This window comes from Hippocampus comes, unplaced genomic scaffold (genome assembly GCF_001891065.2).
Source record: "Hippocampus comes isolate QL1 unplaced genomic scaffold, H_comes_QL1_v1.1 scaffold243, whole genome shotgun sequence".
NCBI classification, from domain to species: Eukaryota; Metazoa; Chordata; class Actinopteri; order Syngnathiformes; family Syngnathidae; genus Hippocampus; species Hippocampus comes.
The window spans coordinates 69,101-93,336 of NW_017805278.1; the positions used below are offsets into that span (position 1 = coordinate 69,101).

Consider the following 24,236-nt stretch of genomic DNA (forward strand, 5'->3'; position numbering starts at 1 on the left):
GTGGGGTGGGGGCCCCAACAAGCTGGTAGGCTGGTTGCTGCTGGGCTGCAGGATTAAGTTGGCTTGTCTGGCAATGGGCGCTGGCGGGAGGAAGGGGAGGGAGTGTTATTGTGGAGACGCTAGAAAAGAGGATGGAAGAGAATATGGCAGTTGAAGGTGGAGAGGGCTTGTTTGGAGGCGCCTTGATTTTTGATCCTGCTTCAGGTGGATTGAAGCTTTGCCAGATTTGAGCATTGAAGAGGCGTCGGGGGTTTCGGTGTACCGTATGTGTACGAACACGAGTGCAGAATCGACGCGAGCGCAGACGCACAACAGATGCGGGCCTCAACGATGGATTATTTGACATGAACGTGGATCATCCCACGACATGTAGCTCGGCTTCTGACCTTTCCACCTACTCCCCTGCCGGCCCCCCTCCCCCAACCTCAATAGAGTGGGCTAGTCTGAGCACGCGGGCGGGTGTGCGCGTATGCCAATGCATAGAAGAGGCACCGCGAGCGGCCAATTGTGCGATTCGTGACTCGTTGGGTGGGAAATCCCTTCAATCAATGACTGACGAGCAGGTGTCCCATCTGCACCTACGCACCTTCTGCGACACTTCTTTACATGCCCGCCTCATGTTGTAAATGCCTGGATAAACACTCAGCACGGTCCGTGTGTGTCGGGCTTGCGCAAAGCCAGCGACTTGTCTGGTTTCCCACAGACCATCCCAGTCTGTGATTAGCTGGATTAAGTGACAGCTGCCCAAATGCTCGGAACAAGATAGATGATGGGCAGATAAAGGGGGGGGCGGAGTGGGGGAGGAGAGGCGTTGCTGAACAAAGACCCTTGTTCCAATACCGTAACTCACCCCCATCCCAATCTCAACCATTGTCCATGCGGAGACACGGTCAGCTCGAGGACAATTAGCAATCAGCATTTGCACCAGCGAGCCGGGCAAGATTAGTTGGATGGAGTCAAAAAGACAGCAATTACTTGCACCTACACTAATCCTCTGCCCAACAGATTGCAAACTGACGTTATACACGTCCAAGGACCGTTTTTCGCTGTTCGAATCTTCAAGCGGCTGCGTAAAATACTTAGTCTGGGAGAACCGAGAAGATTCTGTGAGTCCAATCTCCCAAAAACCCTCGCCCGCCCTACTCCTAATGGATTAGAGGATTTACAAGGAGAAATCCTAATTTTCAAGTGAAGAAGGGGAGCATTTGAAGGGGGGGAGATAGGTGTTTCTGTGTCCCGTATGAAATAAAACTGCTTGCAAGGCCTTGCGCTTACATTCTATGCAATAAAAGCGAACAATCGGCCTTGTTTTCCTATTCATTTGGTTTTCCTAAATGGTCTTCGATGTCACATGTCGACAGGGAGCCGCAGGTGTAAATTTCCTTCGCCAGATGACTCGCGGATGGGTCGGTGGGTGGGAGCCTTCACTGCTGCCGCTGCAGAGTCGTTTTACGCTTTGAATAAAAAGGTGCCGGGAAACGGAGGCAGGCAACAGTGGGAAGTGGAAGCCGGGGCAGGTTGGGGTCACTAAGCATGGGGGTCTGCACACTCCTTTTTCTAAAGAGGGGTCAGCGCTCTGCATGTGGGGCGATGTGCGTGTTTGCATTCGAAGAATACTAAGAATGTGAGATCCAGGCCTGGTGTTTAATCCCATGCAAAATCCCAGTCGGCCAACAGTCCGTTGTCAGTGGGAGCGCGTCTGCGATGAGGATCAGCCGAGTGATTGACTCGTTTGTGGCTCCCGGGTAAATTTTGCATTTGGGATTTTGCTTTTAGGATCACAGGATGTCAGTACCCGACTTACATGTCCTTATTCGGTGATCAAAAAACAGCAAAGAATCTGAACCTGTCATACTTCGTTTCAAGGTAACGCCAACAGGCAACGTTCCAGCTCGCCCATGCGGTGTCACTGACATCTCCTGATTTATTGCCTTCTGATGGGACATGAGGTCATCACTATTCATCCCATGGCCAGTAATCGCTGCGTGTAATCTTCATTAATCTGTGATGTCAATCCCAGCTTTTAGTTTTACTAGGGCTGAGTCTACACTATCCCAGCGAGGGCAAGGCGCCATCCCATCTCTCCTGGATCCAAAGACCAGCGGGTTTCTTTTTGCGGTACCCCTTGGCCACTTCTCTGTGGCTCACTCAAAATGAAGAGAAAACACCGCAGTTCTTTTGGCATAATTGAAACAGTGATGTCTAAAAAAAAAAAAAATGGGGGGAAATCAGTCTTGTGAAGTTATGGTCATGGGCTGCGGTGCATCTTTATTTTAGAATTAGCCATTAAGATTAACTGATGGCAACTACATTTAGTAATACAAATGGATATTTAATATTTGGGCTCTTTTTACCACTCGCTAATGATAACATTGGTGCGGAAACGGCCTTCACTCAACCGGTCTCATTTTGGGGATCGACGTTGCAAATGAGTGGCCTTAATTACCCATTTCCATGTAACTTCAGCATAAGCGAGCACGCTTTATATCAGACAATAAGGTGGTGAAAAGCCACGAAAGAAAACCCAAAATGGGAGAGGCATGACTGAAGAATTCCCTTCCTTTACATAATGGTAGAAAATGAATGGCATTTGCGGTCACAGGTTGCTTGCAAGAGTGCCAAGAGAGGTTAGAGCGAAGGCAAGGCATTTGGCTGGCGAGCGTACACCGGCTGTGCGCGCGCACGCGCACACATGCACGCACGCTAATACGCGAGGACGCACGGCCCATTGAGCAGGCTGCTATGATGCCAACAGGGTCATTAGCCATGCACTTCCAATTCAACACACTCTGGCGCTAATTAGCCAGCGGGATCAAGGACGATGCAACATGAAGAACAAACGGCACACGACGAACGCTTATAAATGACTTACCGTCAGACGGACGTAGCTGACATTCTGTATTTTATTTACTATTTTTTTAACAAGAAATTTTCCCCAAAAGTAAAATAGAACTAAAAACCGTACCTTTTCAATGTGTTTACTCGACGCTGACCGTTTTAATTAAGATTGCATGATTCTGGAGTAGCACATGGGAGTCGTAAATAAAATATGGTCACATTAGCTTTGTGCGTGCGTTCTTGGCTATTGGACCATGACTCGCTCGTAGGTGGCTCATTTGCCTGAAGGCATTGAAGAGTTGCCACAGCGATGGGCATGCTCCGCAAACATTACCAAGCTAATTCATGAGGCATAGTAAGGGGGGGGAGGGGGGGGTTGGCTTGAGCGCAATGCCGCACCACTTCCATTCAAGAGCCATTAGCATTTCAAACGGGTTCAGCAGTACGGCGACGAGTTAACTGCCCATGTAATGACACGCATTCATTACCTCCACAAGGAGCCCGTGGCACCTGTACACCAGTTACCAAGTGGCCACCGGGGTCACGCTAACGCATTGAGAATGTGTAAACAAATTCGTCACGGTGACAACGAAATGTAGGGAAAACGATTTACAGGCGGCGGGTTGGTGCAACGTTGACATGCAGAGAAGAAGAAGAAGAAAAAGAAGAAGCCGGAGCTCACATAGCAGCGTGCAGAACGTCGCATGTCACAACCCTTGGAGCGCCGCCACAATGCTGCTTTAATAGCTCCATAAAGGCAGCCAGCGGCCTCACAAAAAGCATACTGTAGACTTGCCCTGGCCGGTAAGCCCCACCCACCCAGCTTAGGAAGTTTATTTCTGTTGTACAAGTTTCCATGACAGCTCATAACCACTTTGAATGGTGGTTTACACATTCAAAACAAAGGCAACCCGAGTGGCGGTCGGGCAGCGACCTGGGCAGGTTGGATTTCCATACGACGATGCTTCTGGATAGTTAACAACCATTTTATTTTGGAATAGCTGCTCGAGAGCACGCAGACGCAGGGTGGGGGGCACTTCCATGAATTGATGTATAATTAGATGCTGACATTTAATGAAAAGCCTCAACTGGTGATGGATGCATTGGCCACAATTGATATGAATACGCACAACAGTCGCTGAACTCAAAGGCCAAATTCATGTTCCAAGCCTACACTATCACACTTTTCTTTGAACGCGGGAAGACGATTTGAATGCGCTCCAAATAAAAATGTGACCTGCATTTAGTGCACAATGAGAGAGAAGGAAGAGTAGCAGAGGCAATTTTGGTGGCCCAAGGAAGTAACAATGATTAGTTTCGGAGAAGTGCGAAATGAGACACTAAAAGGGATGAAGAATGGCCACGTAGTTGGTCATGATGGCATAGCCGTGGAGGCATCTCGGAAAGGGTGGCTGTGGAGTTTTTGACCAGGGTGTTTACTAGAATTTTGAGGGTAAGAAGATGCCCGAGGAATGGCGCAAACTGTGCAGAGTTGTCATGACTGTCGAGGAGCAAAGTGGAGTTGAGGGAAAGAGTAGAGATGCTAGACTCGGGACAGGAGTGAGAATTTGTGAGCCGAGGTAATGTTTTATGCCTCAGAAGAGTGGAAGAATCAAACGTCAGAGGTACGACAATGTGCGTGAGTGAGACACGTGGAGGAGGAAGAATGCTACAGGGAAAAGAGAGATGCAAAGTGTGGAGGACTTGAAAGACTTGGCCACTCCAGAGCAATGGAGCGTAGCAAGGACGTGACGAAACTGATCGAAGCATTGCAGAGGATAAAGAATATGCCAATATGTATTGTCTAATATCTGTCTACATATGTCGTTCCACCGTTTGTGATCAAATTTCCATTGATTAAAAGGTTCCAAAAACCGCCACCGTCAACACTAAGATCCGTTTTTATTAGCATTAAGCTAAGCGGTGTTTCCTTTCGTGAAGCTATGTGGTTGTTTTAAAATGCATACAAGCATGTAATTCTCTTTGTTTGATGTTTGGTTTGACTTTTAACTTCAACTGGGAGTGGCATTATACACTCTTGGAGCGTGTTTTTTGATTAATTGTTCAATAACTACTGCTTATTGTGAAGGGAGTTGAATTCACTTCCATCCGACAGTGCTCGTATCAAATCAAAGATAAACTTAAATAAAAGGTGAGTGCCTTTGCACACAATAGCCCTTGGACCAAAAACGAGGATGGGGGGTGAGGCAGGCACCACAGCGAGCAAAGATAATTGTTTACCGGCAGGCCTATGTAGCCGTCTCCTAGCAACAGCTTTTGACAAGCGCTGCGTCAGGTGTGGTTGAACCACGGCCGCCTCCGCGCCGCCTCCGTCAGCGTGTTCATCTATGCGCTTAACAGGCCAGCACGGAAAAAAGCGAAGGTGACTTTCAGTACAAGTCCCGACTCAGAGTGTTCAATTGAAAGCACTACTGCGGCTTTTGTCCAACTCCTGCGCAATGTTAAACGCGGTGTGGTGCATAATGCTATGCTTGTGAGAGGAAGCTTTCCATCTCACAAAAGTGAGGAATACAACAACACAGCGTGTTGTAAAAAAAAAAATCGAAAACGCCCAACAATTGGACCCACCATTTCATGGTGGCTGCAGATTTGTTCAGGTGACAGGCCGGAAGATACTTTGTGTGAATCATAGAAAACAGTTAAGAGGAGTCTAACGTTGACAGCCGAATTTCAGCAAGTAGTCAAAAGTTTACTCTGTGTTTTCCACAGATCCCACTTTAAAAACCACACGCACGGCTGGCTGCACTTGACTGCATCTGCTTGAAAGTGCACGCCGCATGCATTTGACGGACACGTGGCTCGAGGAGGGAGCCAAACCCATTCAAATAGTTTGGGTTGACTCCAGTAAAGGCAGTCTCACACAGGTCTGTGCAGATTAGCACATGGTTTTAATACACGTCGGGCGAAGGCTTCCTCTTTTGACACGGTCACGTTCGTGAATCAAAAGTTTTCATCCAGGTTAAAAAAATGCAAGATGAAAAGTAAGCTCCACATCCAGAAGGTTCTTTAAAGTGAGGATGCAGACAGCCCAAATGCGGCCTGAACATCCTGTTGGCCGACCGACCGGCTGCTTGATTGACAATCTACACAGAGGTGCAAAATCCATACCATGTCTAAAAGCTTTCATGTAGTTCCTTTTGTTACCACTTTCCAATGGCATGTTACTTAATAAAATGAGTGAATTTTATCATGTGTATTTTATTTTAATAATCACATAAAACAGGTTTTGCACATGTCCCTATAATTGCTGTCCACCCTGTCATCATGGGGTAACTGCCCTTTTAAAAAACCCTCTGATGTTGTCAGTGACAATATTTCATGCCAGCATTGTCTTTTTTTGTTGTGGAGGGGAAAAAAAAGAAGATTTATCTGCACTGAATAAAGTTGCTAAGCGAAAGTCCAATATGTTGTTCATGAAATGCTGACATCCGCCAAAAAAAATCCACCCTGCCATTGTCAGCCCTATAACGCAAGATCAATACAGGCAGCCGCCGAGAAAGAAAAAACATTTTGAAAGATTTACCAACCTGAATTCCTCCACTTAGTACAACGAATTTGACGTTCAAAGGAAAATCTCAACTTCTGGGGGAGAGATGGCGAAACAACAAAGGCATCCTAGGGTGAAATTGACTTCAAACAAGCATGAAGGAACACACAAGCAAAGGCTCCATATATCTCACTTGCAACCAGAACATGTGCAAGTGTTATGGAAAATGGATGGAATCCATTTTAGCAGGATGGCACACCAAACATTTGGCGGACCACTTGTTGCTAGGCAGAATTCAGACGGTTCAATCACGCATGGCCCAAAGGATCATTAATATAAGCCACGCCCATTGTGCTGATTGAACAGCGACTAAGGGGCAGAAGACACCAAGTTAAAAACAAATGATAAAATTAGCGCTATGATTATAAAACAACGGAAACAAATTTCACAACTTAACCTCTGCTCTCTAGTAAATATAAAAACACATTTGAAACAAATGGCTTTTCCCTAATAAATTCCAAACCACAAGCTTCGAGGGCCTTCATCACATGTCTTTTTACTGGCAATAAAAAAAGGAAGAACTGGAGAACAACCGGAGGCATTCCAAAACATGACGTAATCTGAGTCCAATCGGATATTAGCGAAAGCGTCACGATGGTCACTACAGCGAAACAAAGCGATGGTACCTCATCACGGAACAAGAAGCTCTTCACAGAAATGCAAGATGAGATGCACTACTGCAGGCTGACGTTAGCAGATATTTGTCACGTCCAGACCCTGTAAGGTGGGCTACTTAATTATATTGACAGCTTTAAAGAGCAACATAGTGAAAATTAAATTACATAGAATTGCGCATACAAATGGTTGAGTAACTACTTGTGAAAATGTGACTGTGAGAAAGCAGTTCTGAATTTTGCTGAATTGCAAAGTCGTAATTCATCTAACTTGCATAATAACCACCCGCACACCTAAGGCCCTCCAATGTATCAATTCTACTCCGCAAATGGTTTGCAGTGCCATCGGCGCATATTAAATTGTAAATATGGTAAAGTATTGCCGTAAAACACAATATATGTGTACTGTATACTGTATTTTTATGTCTTGGCGGCGGCGAGCTGTCTCCTGCTGTCTTAAACCCGGAAACGGATTCTTGTCTGTGTGAAAGCTTCTGTGCATTTGACAGTCTGTAATTTGCCACTTCACCACATCATGCAGCGCGCCGCAAAACCGGAGACCAGACTCGCCACTCGTGAAATCTTACGGCAGAACCCCGCATACTGTGAGCGCAGTGGAAACTGCACAGTTCAGTTGACCCAAGCCCAATCCCACCCAATTTGATTGGTGCCTGTTTGTAATGGAGAAGCAAACAGAGGCCAGGCCAGGCCAGGCCAAGCAAGGCCGAGACGGTGCAAGGCCAGGCAGTTTTGGAACCTGTAATGGAAATGTTTTTTTTTTTACGGCCATAACTTGGCAGCTAGTTGTGGCACTTTAAAGCATCAGCCAGCCGACAATGTCTGAAATGCTGTCATGTCATAGCCAAAGGGTAAGCAAAGCTGCATTGAGTTTTGTTGGCTGAGAAGATTGGCACGAGTTAACTTATATATAGCACATAGTCGATTGCTTAGTGAGGTGGTCGACGCAGTGGGAGCAGGAGGGGGTGTTTTGTTGAGTGTGGCGAGGTGTTGACTGGATGAGTGCCAGATAGCAGAATCCACACACTCATAGAAGTTTATGAAGTGCTGCCTCCACAAGTGAAAATGCTTGTATTATCTCTAGGGGTGTTCGCTTCTTGTTTTCCCCCACATATGGGGCTTTACTTCCACAGCTGAAGCCACGTGCATCATTCAAAATCAGAGTAAAGTGCATCTGTTCCTGGTTGTCATGGTACCAAAAGACAAGCAGTATGCCATTGGTTGGCAGAATCGCGAGAATAAAACGCATTTCTAAATAAGTGCATCTGTAAGATGGCATCATTTGAATTAAAAAAAAAAAAAGTGTTATCTTGCTTCTAAAGCCTGATTATGTCACAAGGGGAAGCCGGGCGCCCAATGTGTGAAATGGGCTGTTAGCCAGATGACACGGCCGATGGTACACTGCATCTTTGTTTCCACGGTGTGCAAAGTGACAACGCCACATCGCATGAATGACCCTCCCGAGCTTGTTGTGACATCTGCCAGTGGAATAGTGCAGCGCTATCAGCCAGGACCACTTCACAGATCATACCAAGAATAAACCTCGTCCCCTCTGACTTGAGGTGTCAGGCGCTGCCCCAAATCAAAACAACCTTTGGAGTTTTATGGTTTGTTCACTGTAAAATATATCCACTTGGCACCAGAGTATGTTTAAACAGGTTTTGTTGCCATTTTCGGTTTGGGAACTGCAATCAAAATCAATCAACCTGTCAATATTCTGCCAGTAATTGTGTGAACTAATTGATTGATTAATCTTCACGAAAAACTCTCGACAGACTGACACCGTCCCAAGTCCAAAATATGAATAATAAATGCATTTCCAAGGAACCAAATGTGCCAGTAGGTTGTACTTTCCAACCAAAGCAGATTTATGAACACAAAAGACATCAAAACATCAAGTCCTAACAGCGACCCGTGTAGCTTCATAGATGTGCGCATCGTCCCCTGATAGCCACAAAAAGTGGGGAAGTCAGACTGGGATAATTAAAGCACGCACACCTCATTCGCCTGCCCAAATCATCATCGACCAACCTTCAATAGTGGGACACGCTTAATTGCCTCGGAGGGGCCACCTGGCACCCACAGCAGGGGGGGAAGCGGTGGGATGCACGAGGGGGAAACTCCAAACCAAAGCCCCACTCACAGCATATTATCATCTCGAGGCACATGAAAGCACTGAGGACAGAAGACCGCACCAGACTCCAGCAGGAAGTTGCTCAAGACGCAGACTAGAAAGGCACCGTGTGAGACAACCACAATGTAGGACACCGGCTATTCTCCAATTGTTTGCGAAATGGTATGCTGTGCGCAGAGGAATCATAAAAGCGGTTCAACTAAAACCCAAATCAAGCCAGCTCAAAAGGAAAGGGTAAAAAATATCAGCGCAGCCATTCGCCGCACCAGCAGCGTCTTCTTCAGGGTCTGCACATTAAAGCATACACCCGCCGTCCAATTAGCCCGGGTTGGCCTTGGCAGGTGCTTAGTGGCGTACTGGAATCAAGCCAAACCTCAGACAGTATATCAGGGCCACTCTCCAAGCGACAGCCCAGGTGACATTACCGAGCATCGTGACTGCAACAGAATTCTTGGAAGGCATTTAGCAAAAGTAATTGTGCATGCGACAAGAGCGCTTTTGATGGTCGCCCCAAAAAAACAAAACAGTCATCTAAAGTGGTTGACACACATATCAATACAGCTGCCCCTGAATTGAACATGTTTAGCCCCTTCCAATCAAAGACATCACATGCTCGGTTACTTCATGTCGCGAGAATTGGCAACTGCAATATTGCTGGCAGATCAGATAACAGCTAACTTAGCTACTACTATTTCTTCTTCCGCGATTAATACGACAACTACTGCTATTCCTACTACTACATTGTTCAGGTTTTATTTTTCCGCAGTTTGGATAACTCGTGGCACAAAGCTGCCCCTCACAGGTGATTTTTTTTTTCTTCTTCCCACTCATCATGTGTGGGGTCGCTGATATTTTTAAAAAACTCGTAGCCGGCTTTATGGGCAAATGTGGCGTCGATATGCCAGACTGCCGAAAGAATTTGAATCCCGTCGATGAGAAAAATACATTCATTTGCTCTGAGCATGAAGCTTGCCACTGCAAAGCCAGTTTTCTTCAATGACACATTAACTATTAACTTTCATCTTCATAATTGCCGCTGTAGCGGTGTGCAAGAATGCTGGCGCATTGACAGTACGAATTCAAGGACACGAACTTGAAGCATTCCATATCGTGAATCATCTTTGCAGACAGGAAGTAGACATGTTAACCTGCAGGCTAAACTGGAGCTAAATCGATGACTTACCGTCCATGCGAATTGGAACGGGAAGACAATCTTGCCAGCGTCGTCGATTTTGTTCGTTCCACGTTCAAAGTTCAACATATTTCCACCGAGAACTTGCGTAGATCTAGCTCCAAAGGTGCAGCCCCCCCGGGTGATTTCCAACTGATACTCCTTGAAGCACACCTTGAGGTAAGTGTCACACTCATCCTCCACACAGCGCAGATACTTTTGGGAGCTCCTGGAGCCGTCGCAGCACTCCCCGCTCGCCAACTCGCCATTCACATTCTCGACTGAGATCAGCTGCAGCTCGAAATAGCCTGGTGACTGGGACTCCTGGAAACAACGTTTCAGAAATGCCCACAATTACATGAGAGCTAACACTCAAAAAGGCAGACGATAATGCTGCCTTTGAATTGACACAGCCGAGTGAGCAATTGGTTTATTGTGTTTGAAGTTTGCAGTGATGCAGAAGTGCACACTAAAATCACGCTTCTAGTATTTTGACTGCTTGAAGCTAGCTTTACACTGCAGAGATCAAATGACACAATTCCGCACATAAATGAAAAAAAAAAACCATCTATCTTTAAATTGTATTCAAGCATGAGGGTGTGGCTCGTTTGATTTACAGAATATATATATATATTTTTAAAAATCTGAAATCAGAATTAAATCGGAATGGGGCATTTGGGCCTGCAACGTGAATGCAGCGTTGATGAGTTACATCACAGTGAAAATATGTTAAAAAAAAAATCGCGCTCCTCAGTTTGGTGGAGTGCACTTCCAAAACACCGCAAATTCCAACCACAAAATAGACACGAACGGCCGTCACGCGCCTACTTGTAATCGTCGACGTGGGGGGATTGTAGTACGGCGGACGTCACACTACGAAAGTTAATCGGCGATGGGGGCTGGCGGACATCAGGCGGTTCGACCGGCCAGTAAAATCAACACATCATTTTCCCCGCAATTCCCGATTGCCCTGCATCTATACATAGACATCGTCAAAATGAAACGTGCAATTACAATGCATAACCGAATGATTTTTTTTTTTTTGCAACCAAATTGCAAATATTTAACTGTAAATGCGCCCAGCTGCAACATCATGACCACCGATCATTGTCATGATATTGTGCAAGTGGTCATCAGTCACGCGTGTGGTGGCTGGCTCGTGCATCCTCCATGATGAGGCATGGCAAAAAAAATCAAAAGTGGGGCATGCGCGCTTTGGGGTTTCTGGTGCAAGTTGGTTTGCTGCAGCAGCCAATTGGTGCGTGCGCGTTTTGGGGTTCCCGGTGCAAATTCGTTTGCTGCAGCGGCTAATTGGTGCAATTTACAAGTCCGCTTGTGCCCCAGACACCAAAACCAACCGCTGGCGTTGATTGATGGCAATAAAAGGTCGGCGAGCGGTCAACGCTAACAAGTCTTTATTAATCCCTGGCCCTGCACGCCAGTAACGTAGAGGCGGCAGATTTTGAGGCGCCACTAATAACGTCTACTTAATTGAATTATCGATTAAACGTGATGCAAAGAAGCTCCAAATCCGAGCACGTCCACCAACTTTTGAACAAGGGTGATTAAATTGCAAATATTTAACTGTAAATGCGGCCAGCAGCAATATCATGACCACCGATCATTGTCATGATATTGTGCAAGTGGTCATGAGTCACGCGTGTGATGGCTTGTGCATCCTCCATGATGAGGCATGGCAAAAAAAATCAAAAAGTGGGCCGTGCGCGTTTTTGGGGTTCTTGGTGCAAATTGGTTTGCTGCAGCGGCCAATTGGTGCAATTTACAAGTCGCTTGGGCCCCAAACATCAACAAAACCAACCGCGGGCGTTGATTAATGGCAATAAAAGGTCGGCGAGGGGTCAAGGCTAACAAGTCTTTAATCCCTGAGACGCGAGTCACGTAAAGGCGGCGTGATTTTGAGGCGCCGCTAATAACGTCTACGTTATTGAATTATCGATTAAACGTGATGCAAAGAAGCTCCAAATCCGACCGCGTCCACTAACTTTTGAACAAGGGTGATTAAAAGCGTTGATTTGACGTGTGCGTCGGTGTGCGTGCGTCGATGCTAAAAGGATATTTTATTGTTCCAAACGAAGAAGAGAAGCGTCTTACCTTGGCCCATATCGTCAACAGCAGGCACACTATTAGGAAGCGATTTCTAATCCTGGTCCAAGTCCACATGCCTCCGATTAATTAGAGTCCCATAGGAGGAGGGAGGGGGCTCGGTGAGCGCAGACAAACAGCCGCAGAGCCGGGGACCAGCAGCTCCGACCCTCCTGACATGCAATAAAAAAAAAAAAAAAAAAAAAAAAATCTGTCAACTAAGAGCAGCCTAAAAAAAAATAAAAATAAAAAAAATATCCCCTCGCTCAAAAAAGAAAAAAAAAACACAGGCGTGACTCGGTCACACCGCGCCGGGCGGAACACGCGTGCGCACGGGGCGAGCAGGCTGCAGTGCTCTGGTGATGGTCCACGCACAACGTTCACACGAGTGGGCTCCGTTCCCCTCCGTCTGAGCCGTCTCCACAAGGCGAACTGACTGAGACGTCCGTCAGAGCCACAAACCCGAGGAGAGGACGTCGGCTTTGAGTGACAGCTGCGTCAACCTCTCAGCGCTTGGCCACGGGGTAGCCTGACAGCCAACCGGATTAGTGGGCGGACATTAGTGGGGAATAACCGCGCCCCCAGACCCCCACCTATCGCCCCCACCATACCAACCGCCCACCAATCCTACTCTTCCTCCCCCTAAAAACTTGAATTTTTAAGAGCTTCCCATTAAGCCTCCTGAGCACAAAAATAAGTGTTTCATCTCGAGTATTTATTGTTGGATCTAAGTAGTGTTTGAGAGGCGCATGGTGTCATGTATAACCTAAAAAAAAATAATAAAAAAAAGGAATAATTTAACCATTTCATACTGTCAGTGCACACATAGTTTGTTATATACACTAATAAAGAGATGTCTTTTTCTTTTTCTTTTTTTTTTTAGATGGTGGCTATAGCATCTGGATGCTCTGGTCTGCCTCTGAGGAGTTTGCATGTTCTCCCCGTGCCTTTGTGGATCTTTCTCAGAGACCTCTGATTTCCTCCTAAATTCCAAAAACATGCATATTAGGTTCAATGTAAGACCAAAATTTGTCCTTAGGTGCAAGTGTGAATGTTTTTTTTTTTTTTTTGTCTCTATCAGGGATGTGCAACAGGCAGCCTGCTACCACACTCTGAAGGGCAGGCCCTTTGATAAATTTTCCCCAAAAACAAATGGGGGGCAGAACGTTTGAATTGCTAAAAAAAAATTACAATGTGTGGTTCTTTTGTTGTTTGCTTCAAAGTTTATATTCTTGGATTATTTGATTATGGATCTTTTATACAGTACATGCATTGAGAAAGTATCATGAGAAATAAAATCTATGAAGAGCACACATTTTGCATGTATTTTGACCATATCTAAAGTGGCATTTTTAACAGACGTCTATTAGGGAGTGCGGCATAGAATGACATTTTTGAACATTTTTCATATTTGTGTATTTTTTGTCATTTTAGAAAAAGGCAGTGGACATGGGTCTATATACAAACTGTGTCCCAAAAATTGACCAGGGGCCAATTGCAGTTTGCTGCACATTGGACTGCACTAAAGCATTGCCATTAAAAGCATGACATGAAAAAGTAAAAATGTTGAATGTTAGTCAAAAAAAGTAACAAAATTGCAATGTTACAAGATATCCCAGTTTTATGAAAAAAAATGTTTTGTGTTGAATGATATCGCACAATTTTTAATTGAAAAAAAGATCCCTCTATATTTTTTAAGATTGCTTTTCTGTTTGAATTATTTTTTAAAGTCTTGAAGAGTTAGCTTGGAGAGCTGCTGAATTCCATTTGAGAGAGCCGCTAAAGTGCCATTCATTGATTATTGTTGTTTGACAATAAATTATTTTCTTTGATATGACATAACAGCAGACACGTTGCTATGGCTATGTTCGTTTGTTGTCGTTTTTTTTCCATTATAAATTTCCAGAATGACCATCTCACCACCAACCAAAATACAGCTTTGGGATAATGCCTAAAATATCTATGAAAAAAGTATTCGAACTATCTTTATGAATGCCTGGTTATTATTATTATTATTATTATTATTATTAAGATGGGAAATAATTACAAACGTGTTGTTTGGCTCGTTGTTTTTGTTATTTAAGACTTGCTATCAAAAGTGAAGCAGCCCCAATTTACGGAGGTCCTCCCCTCAAACCAAGCCTCGATTGCATCAGTTTTAGAGCGCCCTCTTCTGTTTGCACTAAACCGCATTCAAGCCTCAGAATGTGACCTGAAGGAGCAACACACATTTAACTCACATCCCCCAATGACAACGTTTATATCTGTCACGATGCAATTTGCAGCACATTAAAATCAACCTCTTGTTTTATAGTATCCATACTTTTATCCATTTTTTTTTTAGGACATTTGCATTGCCTTGACAGCAAGGCCAGGTGAGGCGACCCATGAAGTGATGACAGATGGCGAATGGTGATTTGAGAAGGGGCATAACTCAAGGGATTTTGCATGGGATTGCGCTCGCATATAGACTCCTAAATAAAAGATCTATGCGGGTACCTTTGAGTTTTCAGTTTCCGTGTAGGAGCCTCCAAAGTAGTATGGTAACAATATTAATATCGTGTTTTGTGGAATACCAATTATGCAGAAAAATGCACCTGTTTTAAGCCATCTCAGGAATCGGCCACTTTGCCACTTGCTGTCAAACTGAAAATGACATCGCAGCTGCTCAGGGCTCAGGTAACTGTTCTATTTGTCACTCCCAGTTTACTGAAAAACTGACACGGTACGTAGGTGATGTGAGACCCCCCCACCCCCTCCCCGCACCCTCCCTGCCCCAAAGCACCACATTTGTGTCTCATCCCCACTGGCTGGCTGCCAGACGGTCCGATAGGCCTTTGAAGGAGGCAGCCGATAGACTGACCTGCTGCGGCCGCTTTGACTGGAACGTTTCACACACAGCCACAAGTGCATTGGAGTGCCTTAAGTTGTGTCACACCTGGCTTTGAGTGTTGAAGGAACAATGTGGGTGTGCCTTTCATGGCTCCCACTGAAATATGTCATGGACAGATCGCTTTTCATTCATTTGCTATACGGCCATTCATCCGGTTTTGAAAGGCCCGTTTTGAAACATGCATTGAGGGATTGTTTTAGTGCACTCAAGGGAGTCCGTTCAATGCCGTGGTGGCAACACGTAAACTAATGCTAACGCAACCTGAAAGGTAGCCTGGCTGGTCCATCGATATCTCACACATAGAGCGGAATATGACAGCCACACTATTCTAATTACAATACCGATTCTATGGCAAAGTGACCATAAGTCGGAGCGTGCCAAAATGCATAGTTATAGTAGTAAATATTTGTATAAAAACACTTTTACACCATGAAAAGAAAAAAAAAATTCAATGAAAAGAAAAAAACAATTCTGTGGTAAGTGAGCGTGCCTTCTTTTGCCACATGATGACATATTCTCATGCCACTGCGTAAACTAGTTCGCTGCATACTGTTCGTAACCTCAAAACGGCGTGTGCCAGGACCGCCTGAAATATCTTTGAGCCAGCATTCCAACGCAGCAATATGGAGAAATCCATTTTCACAGCAGTCATTTTGACACCAGAGCAATGCGCAGCGAGCAGCAAACATCGAAAGACAAAAACGCTGATTTCCATTTAGCTTTGTAGAGTGATGGCGCACGGGCCAATGAAGCCACGTATGTTGGGGTGGATTTCAATCAATGTCCACAAACAGGATTTTTTGTGTGCGTGTGTGTGTGTGTGTGTGTTTTGTTTTTTTACCGGATGAGTCACTTTAGCATTTAAGCCACCCCTGCAAAAGCCCAATGGCACGTCCCATCTTTCCAACATTGTCTATGAACCAGGAAGTAGCCTGCAAACAAACGAGGAGTCAAGCAAATACAGAAACACAGCACAAGAATGACATTCACTTTTGCCAAGTTTGCTATTATAAGTGGACAGTCCGGCCATTACACAAGTGGCAATACTGTAAACAAACAAACAAAAAAAAAGACTGGTAAAAATTGAAGTACTGTACATACTTAGCTCTTTCGTTGAAGTACAACGAGACTGTGGCTTTTTTGGAGCAGTTACTTGTGCAGGTGCAAACTCTCGCTCCTCAAATGCGGCTTGTACGGCAATTGCTTTTCCCAATAAAAAAATCAAATTTGCAGTGATGCATTCAAGACAAATACAGCTTGTGGTAAACTGCTACCCCAGGCAGGTTTGTCATAACCGTCCATTAGCAGCGAGGTAGCTGCGCTTAGAGCTCACAGTTCAAACGCGACCACAAACAATCCCAACAGACACATACATAGTCAACAGCATTTAAAGGGTTCAGCTATGAAGCAAGCTATGTGATCACAAAAGCAATTTCAGCAAGAAAAAAAAAAAATCTGTAAGCTTGTATAACTGTTTTTTCACGAAGGACTAAACGGTGCACGTGCAAGGTGAAACGGGTGATTCCTAAAAGCGTGCGTACCTTTGACTGAATTTCTATTTGTTGAGCGATGGAGCTGCTATCTCACAACACAGTAAAATAATGTTTGTTTGGGTTTTTTTTTAACACATTACAACCCAAGTGTGAATGCTTGTTTCACAGCATTCACCAAAAAACACGTTCAATTCAAACATACAAAAGAAAATTCGGAACTGTAATTCTATAGCAGTAAGATCTATCAAAGTGTGCTCTGCACCTACAGTTTTTCCTGTGTGTGTGCGTGTGTGTGTGTGTGTGTGTGTGTGTGTGGTGGGGAGGCGGGGGGTGGGGTTGCCAGCCACCACTGGGGAGGTGAAGTGGATTTCTTCTCTCATCCATTTTTCATGGCTTTCCTCTTTTCAGATCTCAGTGCGTGTACGTATACGAGAGATGGAGCCCATTCTCTTTTATCTATCTTTTGGGGACTCGCTTAGCTGTGTGTGTGCGTGTGTGTGTGCGCGTGTCTTGGTGGAGTGATTTGGTCGCAACATGGCTTCTTTGTTGATCATTTGGTGTTGGATTAGTTTTAGTGGAGAATACCAGTCATCTGAAAGACAAAAAACAAAAAAAAGCGTGATGACTTGAATCCGAAAGGAGCTTATTCTCCCCGTGGGTGAATTCAACTTTGAATAATAAATGGCCTTGAGTGGTGACCTCAGGGTTGTAGGTTTCAGCATCATTGATATATGTTTCCTGGCCAACACCACCCTTCCCCTCTTTAGTACAATAGCGTGGACGGCAAAACGGTGGTGTGAAAGAATGAAATAATAGAGTGGCTTTGTTTTGTAATTTGATGTTTTTTTTCCCCCTCCTTTCCTTCCGCTTCGGTGTATTGTTATATTGTTTCTTCTGTACTTTTTATTTTGTGAGGAGATTAACGCTTGACAATAAGGGGACTCTTACGAAGGGGTTTAAAACGTATGATCTGTCGATAGGTCAACGGTGGCATTCAAAGCGCTTCAAAGTCAGTGTAACCGTACAATAAACAGATCTATCGTCTTTCAATATGGCTCTTGACTTTTTCTCTTCATCTTTGCATCAAATTAACTAAAAAAAATGTTTCGTGGATATGGATAGCTGCCTCATCTGTATACAGGCTTTAACAGAACATTTCTTCGAATGGTAGCGCCTTGAGTGAACGGAGAAGACATGATAGTACCTTATTTTGACAGTTTCACAACAGCTCGACATGCCAACCTTCCAATGTCTCTCTTCTTACACCGAGGCGGTACACTAACAGAAAAGTCAGCTGATTCATTTATTTTGATTTTTAAATTATCTAAAAAAATAATAAAATGTCAATGCAGAGGGATCTCTGCCTGACTATAAATTTTGACAGAACTGTCCTCGACTATGTACATAATGCTAATAAAGGCAACTAAATAAAGTGAACCTGATGTATACGGTTGTCATTTATATTTGGTATCCCGCAAGTGTGAGCTCCAGGTACCCCACACTTCATTGATTCAAATGTTCCTTTTTTTTTTTAAATCATATTTGCTCATCCGCCCACTTTGATCTGACCTAGCCTTTATTGCTAATGTATTCGTTGCAATGTTGTCGCAAATGAAGAACCTGGTGTGTCACTGACTTGAGTTGACTGCCCTTTTCTTTTGGTTCCCATGGTTGACTGAGCTATCAAGTGTGTGGAAATGGCACTTCCGCTGAGATAAGAGGAGACATGCAGTCATTGACACACAACGGTATCTTATTCATACCCTCATGTTCTGCTCCGCTGGTGGTACTGTATGCATTTGTTTGCCGTCATGCAGAAAGCTCAGATTTCATTCAGCGTCTACCAGCCAGACAGTCAGCCAGCAAGCCTGTGTGAAATGTCGCTGTTCAAAGAGGAAGACTTTCTCAAACAAACGGGAAATGCATATTTGCATGCTATTAACTTTGCAGCCCTACCCATAGACAAACATGTTAGCCAGTTAAGCAAGTAGATGACAATAATGCCATTCAAAATATCTCGCATGATACACTGGAACGGATTTCTCACACGAGATGGAGGATGACAGCAGGCACCCTTCTTGCGAGCCTTATAAACTGATCGGACGTTTGGAACATGTGCAATAAATTACATTCACCGAATGGCGATATGTGTGATATGGTGTTAGATGTCCAAATATTAGAGACGGCACATAGCGATGTCTTGAATTTGTCCTGATTTTTGAGCCTCAACGATGAGATAAGATGTCAGCCATTTTGAGCGCGGATGATGTGGATAATGAGGAAGTGCAGGACTTTGCCGAACTTTCCCCGACAGCCTGAACATCACTGATAAGACCATCGGCTTCCACATGTGGAGGCATGTAAACAGACGGCCCTTCAGCCCGTGCCATCAGCCCCTTCAGGTAAGGGCTCAGGGCACTCGTAAATAACCCGATAAGCCACAGCAGACGCTGAGTGCAACTTGCTTACAGAAACTGAAGCCAAACCTCAAACGGCGGGTCAGCTTTGGTCGTTTTCAAAGCAGAAACAAGTTGTCGGCGTTCACCTCCGTCCTTATCTATGACTGGACCAGTCCCCTTACCCGCCGCTCTTCCTCAAAGCAAGATGCTAATCCATGAGGTCGCGACCCCTCTGCAAGAGAGAAAAACAGCGTTTCTGCGATTAGGTGCGAAGAGATGAAAATGTCGATTACAATGCATAAATGGATTGTATTTAATGAGGGGAAAAAAAATGTATATGTGCTGCCAAAGCGTACCCGGAAATTGAAAGCTGAAAATGTTACCGTGAGCTTGTTTGGAATTCACAGATGTTCTTCTTCCAACCGTTGGATAATAAAATTCTTGTCAAGAGGGTGAGTGCACAGGAGATATTAACAATCTCCTGCCCAACTATAACCTCTTCCACAGGGTTTGTTTTAGCCCAGGTGTGGCCAAACTCTCGTCCTCGCGGGATACGCCTGAATTGACCAAGGTTACAGAGCTTTTTAATGCACAACATAATTCACATGACCGTACTAGTCAAACAGAGAGGAACACACAGACTTCCATTGAGGCCAAATATTCTTAATTTGTATAAAATTCCATGCACAGTATATAATTTTAAGTATAAATGTACAGAAAGGCAAAGCATCGATATTCCGCCCACCCATCAATTTTCTGTTCTTGTCCGCATATTGGTCACGGGTGACTTGGGGCCTATCCTAGCTGTCTTTGGACTGTAGGCGGGGTCCACCCCGGACTGGTCTCCAATAGTTGCAGGCCACATATAAACAAACAATCATCCGTATAGTCTATAATTAACCACACACGCAGGGTTTTGGAATGTGAGGAAGCCAGAATATGCAAGCACGTGGACAATATGCCAACTCCGCACAGAAAGGCAAGATTTGAACACGCGCGCACACACACACATACATACATATATATATGTGTCATAATTTTATGACAAAGTTCAGTTCCCACGCGGGGGTGGTTAATTCCTTTCACCCAAATTCAGCTGGGATAAACAATCATCCGTATAGTCTATAATTAACCACACACGCAGGGTTTTGGAATGTGAGGAAGCCAGAATATGCAAGCACGTGGACAATATGCCAACTCCGCACAGAAAGGCAAGATTTGAACACGCGCGCACACACACACATACATACATATATATATATATATATGTGTCATAATTTTATGACAAAGTTCAGTTCCCACGCGGGGGTGTCATCGGCCTTTCACCCAAATTCAGCTGGGATTGCCTCCAGCTTTCGGCAGCTACGGACGGGCCAGGTGGTTTCCATGCAAGGCATGAAGTTCAAATATTGCAATCATGATGATGTACGATTACAACACGCCTGCGTGGCCCGAATACGTCTTTGCTGCATGTCCTTGATGAAGATGATATTTCCAGGGGGAAAAAAGTTTTTGCTCAGAAGCGCATGTTTGTGACGGCCAACAAAAGAGTGAAAAACACACCTTCTCACCCCCCTACAAGGCCTCCTTAGCATACAGATGGGGACTGCGATGGAATTGTTAGCTTTTAACTGTGGAGGTGGATCTCATCTTGCTCTTAATTCCCACCCGTGAATGGGTCACGTTGACAAGGGTAATCCATCTGCTGGGCCGACGCACATGCAGATGGTCTCTGGAGGGCAGAGCCATCCCTTGTGTCCTGTTACAACATCAAAGCATTTGTGCAGCCAGCCCGTTCAGGTAATTGCTGAATTGTCGGTTTGGCGAGGCAATTGTCAGGTGGCACGATCATGACAGGGATTGAGTTCATACATTTATTATTGTTAATTCTTGACTTTTTTTTTTTTTTTTTTTTTTTTTTTTTTGGGCCGGCAAATTGGGCGCAAAACCAGAAGATGTGCGGCATTCCGTGCCGCCATTCTGTTTTGGAAGTGACAGGGCGGATTGCTAGGACAGATATCAAGCGCCGTAGAAAGTCATTTTTCATAAGGCGACGCGGATGAATAGCAATTGCATCGCCGTTGAGCAGAATGACTGACTGTGGAATGTTGCTATCGCAACAGTCTCACCGATGAGCGTCAAAGGAATTTGCCAACTTCTCTCTCTCTCCAGAGAGATTTCTTTCTCTTTCGGTTCTGATGCCGGTATAACGAAAACACACAGTCACTCAAGCGACTTCAATAGGTACACCTGCCATACGGGTTTCTGCACCGTATGACCCGCTGAAAACTACAGCCACAGTAAAGGAGATGTTGTTACATTCGCCTCGATGATGATGTGATCCACATCGACTTTGCGCTGACGCACGCAAGACGTCGTAAATGGTCAAGTAGCTGAACGCAAAGCGCTGCGGATAGTTCATTCCCATCAAAACCTTTGACATTTCTCGTCGATCAAATCAAAGACTGGCTTGCTTGCATCAAACGCAACCGTCAGTCACATCCATCCCGCGTGAACTCCTTCCACCGTCCGCTCGTGTGCGCCGAAGTCACTCGAGCGTGAGCGGCACCCTGCAATCTGACTTCTGACACCAATCGGAGACCTTGAGTTGCGCAAGGAAATGGCAAGAGGGCACTTCATCTTGCTTGAGGAAGAGAATCTTTATTTGAGTAAGCCAAAGGCCAAGACTAACTCGCAGATGAATGGCACACACGTGGGAAACGGACAAGAGGCCACTCAACAGAACGCTAACTTCACTCTCAAATCTGAACGTCATGACGCCACCACGTCACGGGTTTGTAAAAGGCAAAATGACGGTGACTATTGATGAAATGACGCTTAACGTCACAGCTGTTGTTGTTGTTCAGAAATGTAAAGAAATGACAATTTCTCAACATTATTTTGGGGCATCCAACCCATTTTTATTTCAACTTAATGCAGTTGAATCCATCACAGTAAGTGCACATGCAAAATATCATATTTAAATCAACACAAGTTTGTTGGTACCAAGAATCATGTTTTAAAAGTATCATATATTAACATTTAGGTAATTAAGCGAACAGATTTGGAACATGACAGAAAAACGACATCCACAAAGACCAAACACTCTTGATAAAGTGTAAAATATGTCTGCATGTCTTTGAGAAAATACTTATTTAATTTAAAATTAAAAAAAGAGCTCAATCTGCAACACCAGAAAAGAAACACACAAAAACATCTTTTTGTTCAATGTCGAACTTGTGGTTTGAAAGAAGAAAAAAAACTTTGCATTTCTTGTCATGAGTCTGCAGGATGAAACGTTTTCTAGCGGATTATCATCCCGTCGTATGCGTAAATCCAGCTACGAGTCTGCTCCCCCTCAAAAAAGAAAAATAGCTGCGCTGTCGAATGAAAAAGTGAGAAAAATTACTTTACAGTTGCTGCTCAGACTTAGCGAATGAACTGCAGCACCCACGTATCAACTCCCAATTTAGCAGTACGCCACCTGTCTCACTTCACGAACACTACACGTAGCACCTACTTCAAAAAAAAAAAAAAAAGTAAAATAAAAATGCTAAGCCAAAAATAAATCCGTAAAAGTTTAAGAAGCGACTACAGCGTGGCCACGGGGGACATCAAACACGGGAATCTGGTCTGATCGAATGTGATAAATTTGGAAACGTCTGCCGTGAGGCTGAAAGGTCGGATATGTCCGGCGCCTAGTCGACAGCAAACAGGCACAAGATAGTCGCGTTCCATGCCTGAGTGACGGAGGTAGAAGTGCCTTAAAACGTGGAGCTCATGGTCCTAGTCGCCATACGCAACAACCAATTACATAACCATCGACCTCAATTAGCATGTGCCTTTAAGAGGCGGAGCTTATGGCTTTCAGAGGGAAAATGTCACGATCGCGCGTCAACGATGGCTGGTTGAAGACAAAAGCACGTGGTGCGAATGCTCACGGGTTTTAATGGATGAAATATGAAAAATGCGTGCGATACGAACTGTTGTTGCAGTGCTTAGCGAGCGGCGGATTTTTTTTTTGCACACGGCGGGATCGCATTCCTCCCTCGGGGGTCCTAAAACTAAAGCTGAATGTTCAACCCTGCGTCAAGGTATGGCTCAGAGGAGAGTATCGAAAAATATTGTTGGCGCAGGTCAGAACGATGCGGTCGGACCTCAAGCGCTATCAAATCATTGCACGAGGACACCTGAAACAATACTATTGCTTACTGTTCGAGGAATGTTTTTCAAAGCATTTTAATACGGTAAATGACCTCCTAGCTTAAATGTCGATTGTCATCAGTTCGCTTTTGCACTAAAAAAAAAGGAGATCTGTCACAGTTGTGTTCTTTTTCACAATGTCCGAAAAAAATCATTCTCACTTTTACAGCCACGTGGTATCGACTGTGCCGCTTCGATCTTTTCCACCTTTTTCACAGATTTTGAGAAGATTGAAACTTTGCTGCCAGTAAGTCTGAAATGTGATGCTAAATGCTGGCCCATCATCACAGAGAATCGGACCGAGCATTTGAACATTTGGACCTGAGCTTTTAGCAAACCGCTGCTTCGATTCTCGAAGAATAATATTGCTCATGCATATACGTGCCAAATCTAATTCATGACTTTACACTAAAAGATAGTTTGACAGTTGACATCCGCCCCAAACATCAACTTTAAGGATTGCAACGCAAGCCAAAAGAGATTTGACGACCAATAAAAATGTTTTGTTTTTGTTTTTTCTCAACGATAAAACCAAAAGTGGTTGAGGGCTTGTCGTTTGAGCCGTTATGGTCTGCAAGTGTCTTCCGGGCTCTCGGGCAGGCATATAAAATCAGTGATATGCAGCCATTTTGGATAAGTGGTGCCGTACATTGGAAAACGAAAAACACTGGTCAGTAACATGAGAAAAGTGCAAGAGAGCACCGCCGAGGCAGTTTGCTTTGAGGAAATGTTTGGACATCACATACGGGTCTGAGAGGGCAAAATACACGATGGCAGATGGGGGGGGGGGGGGGTAGGCTGG

General features: G+C 44.6%; 1 protein-coding gene across 3 annotated transcripts in view; it reads right to left on the minus strand.

Annotated features, from left to right (window-relative positions):
- Positions 1–12,890, minus strand: part of jag2b (jagged canonical Notch ligand 2b) — a 39,542-nt gene extending 26,652 nt beyond the window's left edge. For 2 of the 3 annotated variants that reach the window (XM_019870762.1, XM_019870760.1), the window contains exons 1-2: positions 12,456–12,651; positions 10,356–10,667 (exon numbers count right to left, since the gene is read on the minus strand). In XM_019870762.1, coding sequence (XP_019726321.1) covers positions 10,356–10,667; positions 12,456–12,524 — 381 coding nt within the window. In that variant the 5' untranslated portion in view covers positions 12,525–12,651. Of the gene's footprint in view, positions 1–10,355; positions 10,668–12,455; positions 12,652–12,734 lie in introns of those variants that run through there. The other variant, XM_019870761.1, reaches the window with a different exon arrangement.
- Between the last annotated feature and the right edge of the window lie 11,346 nt (positions 12,891–24,236).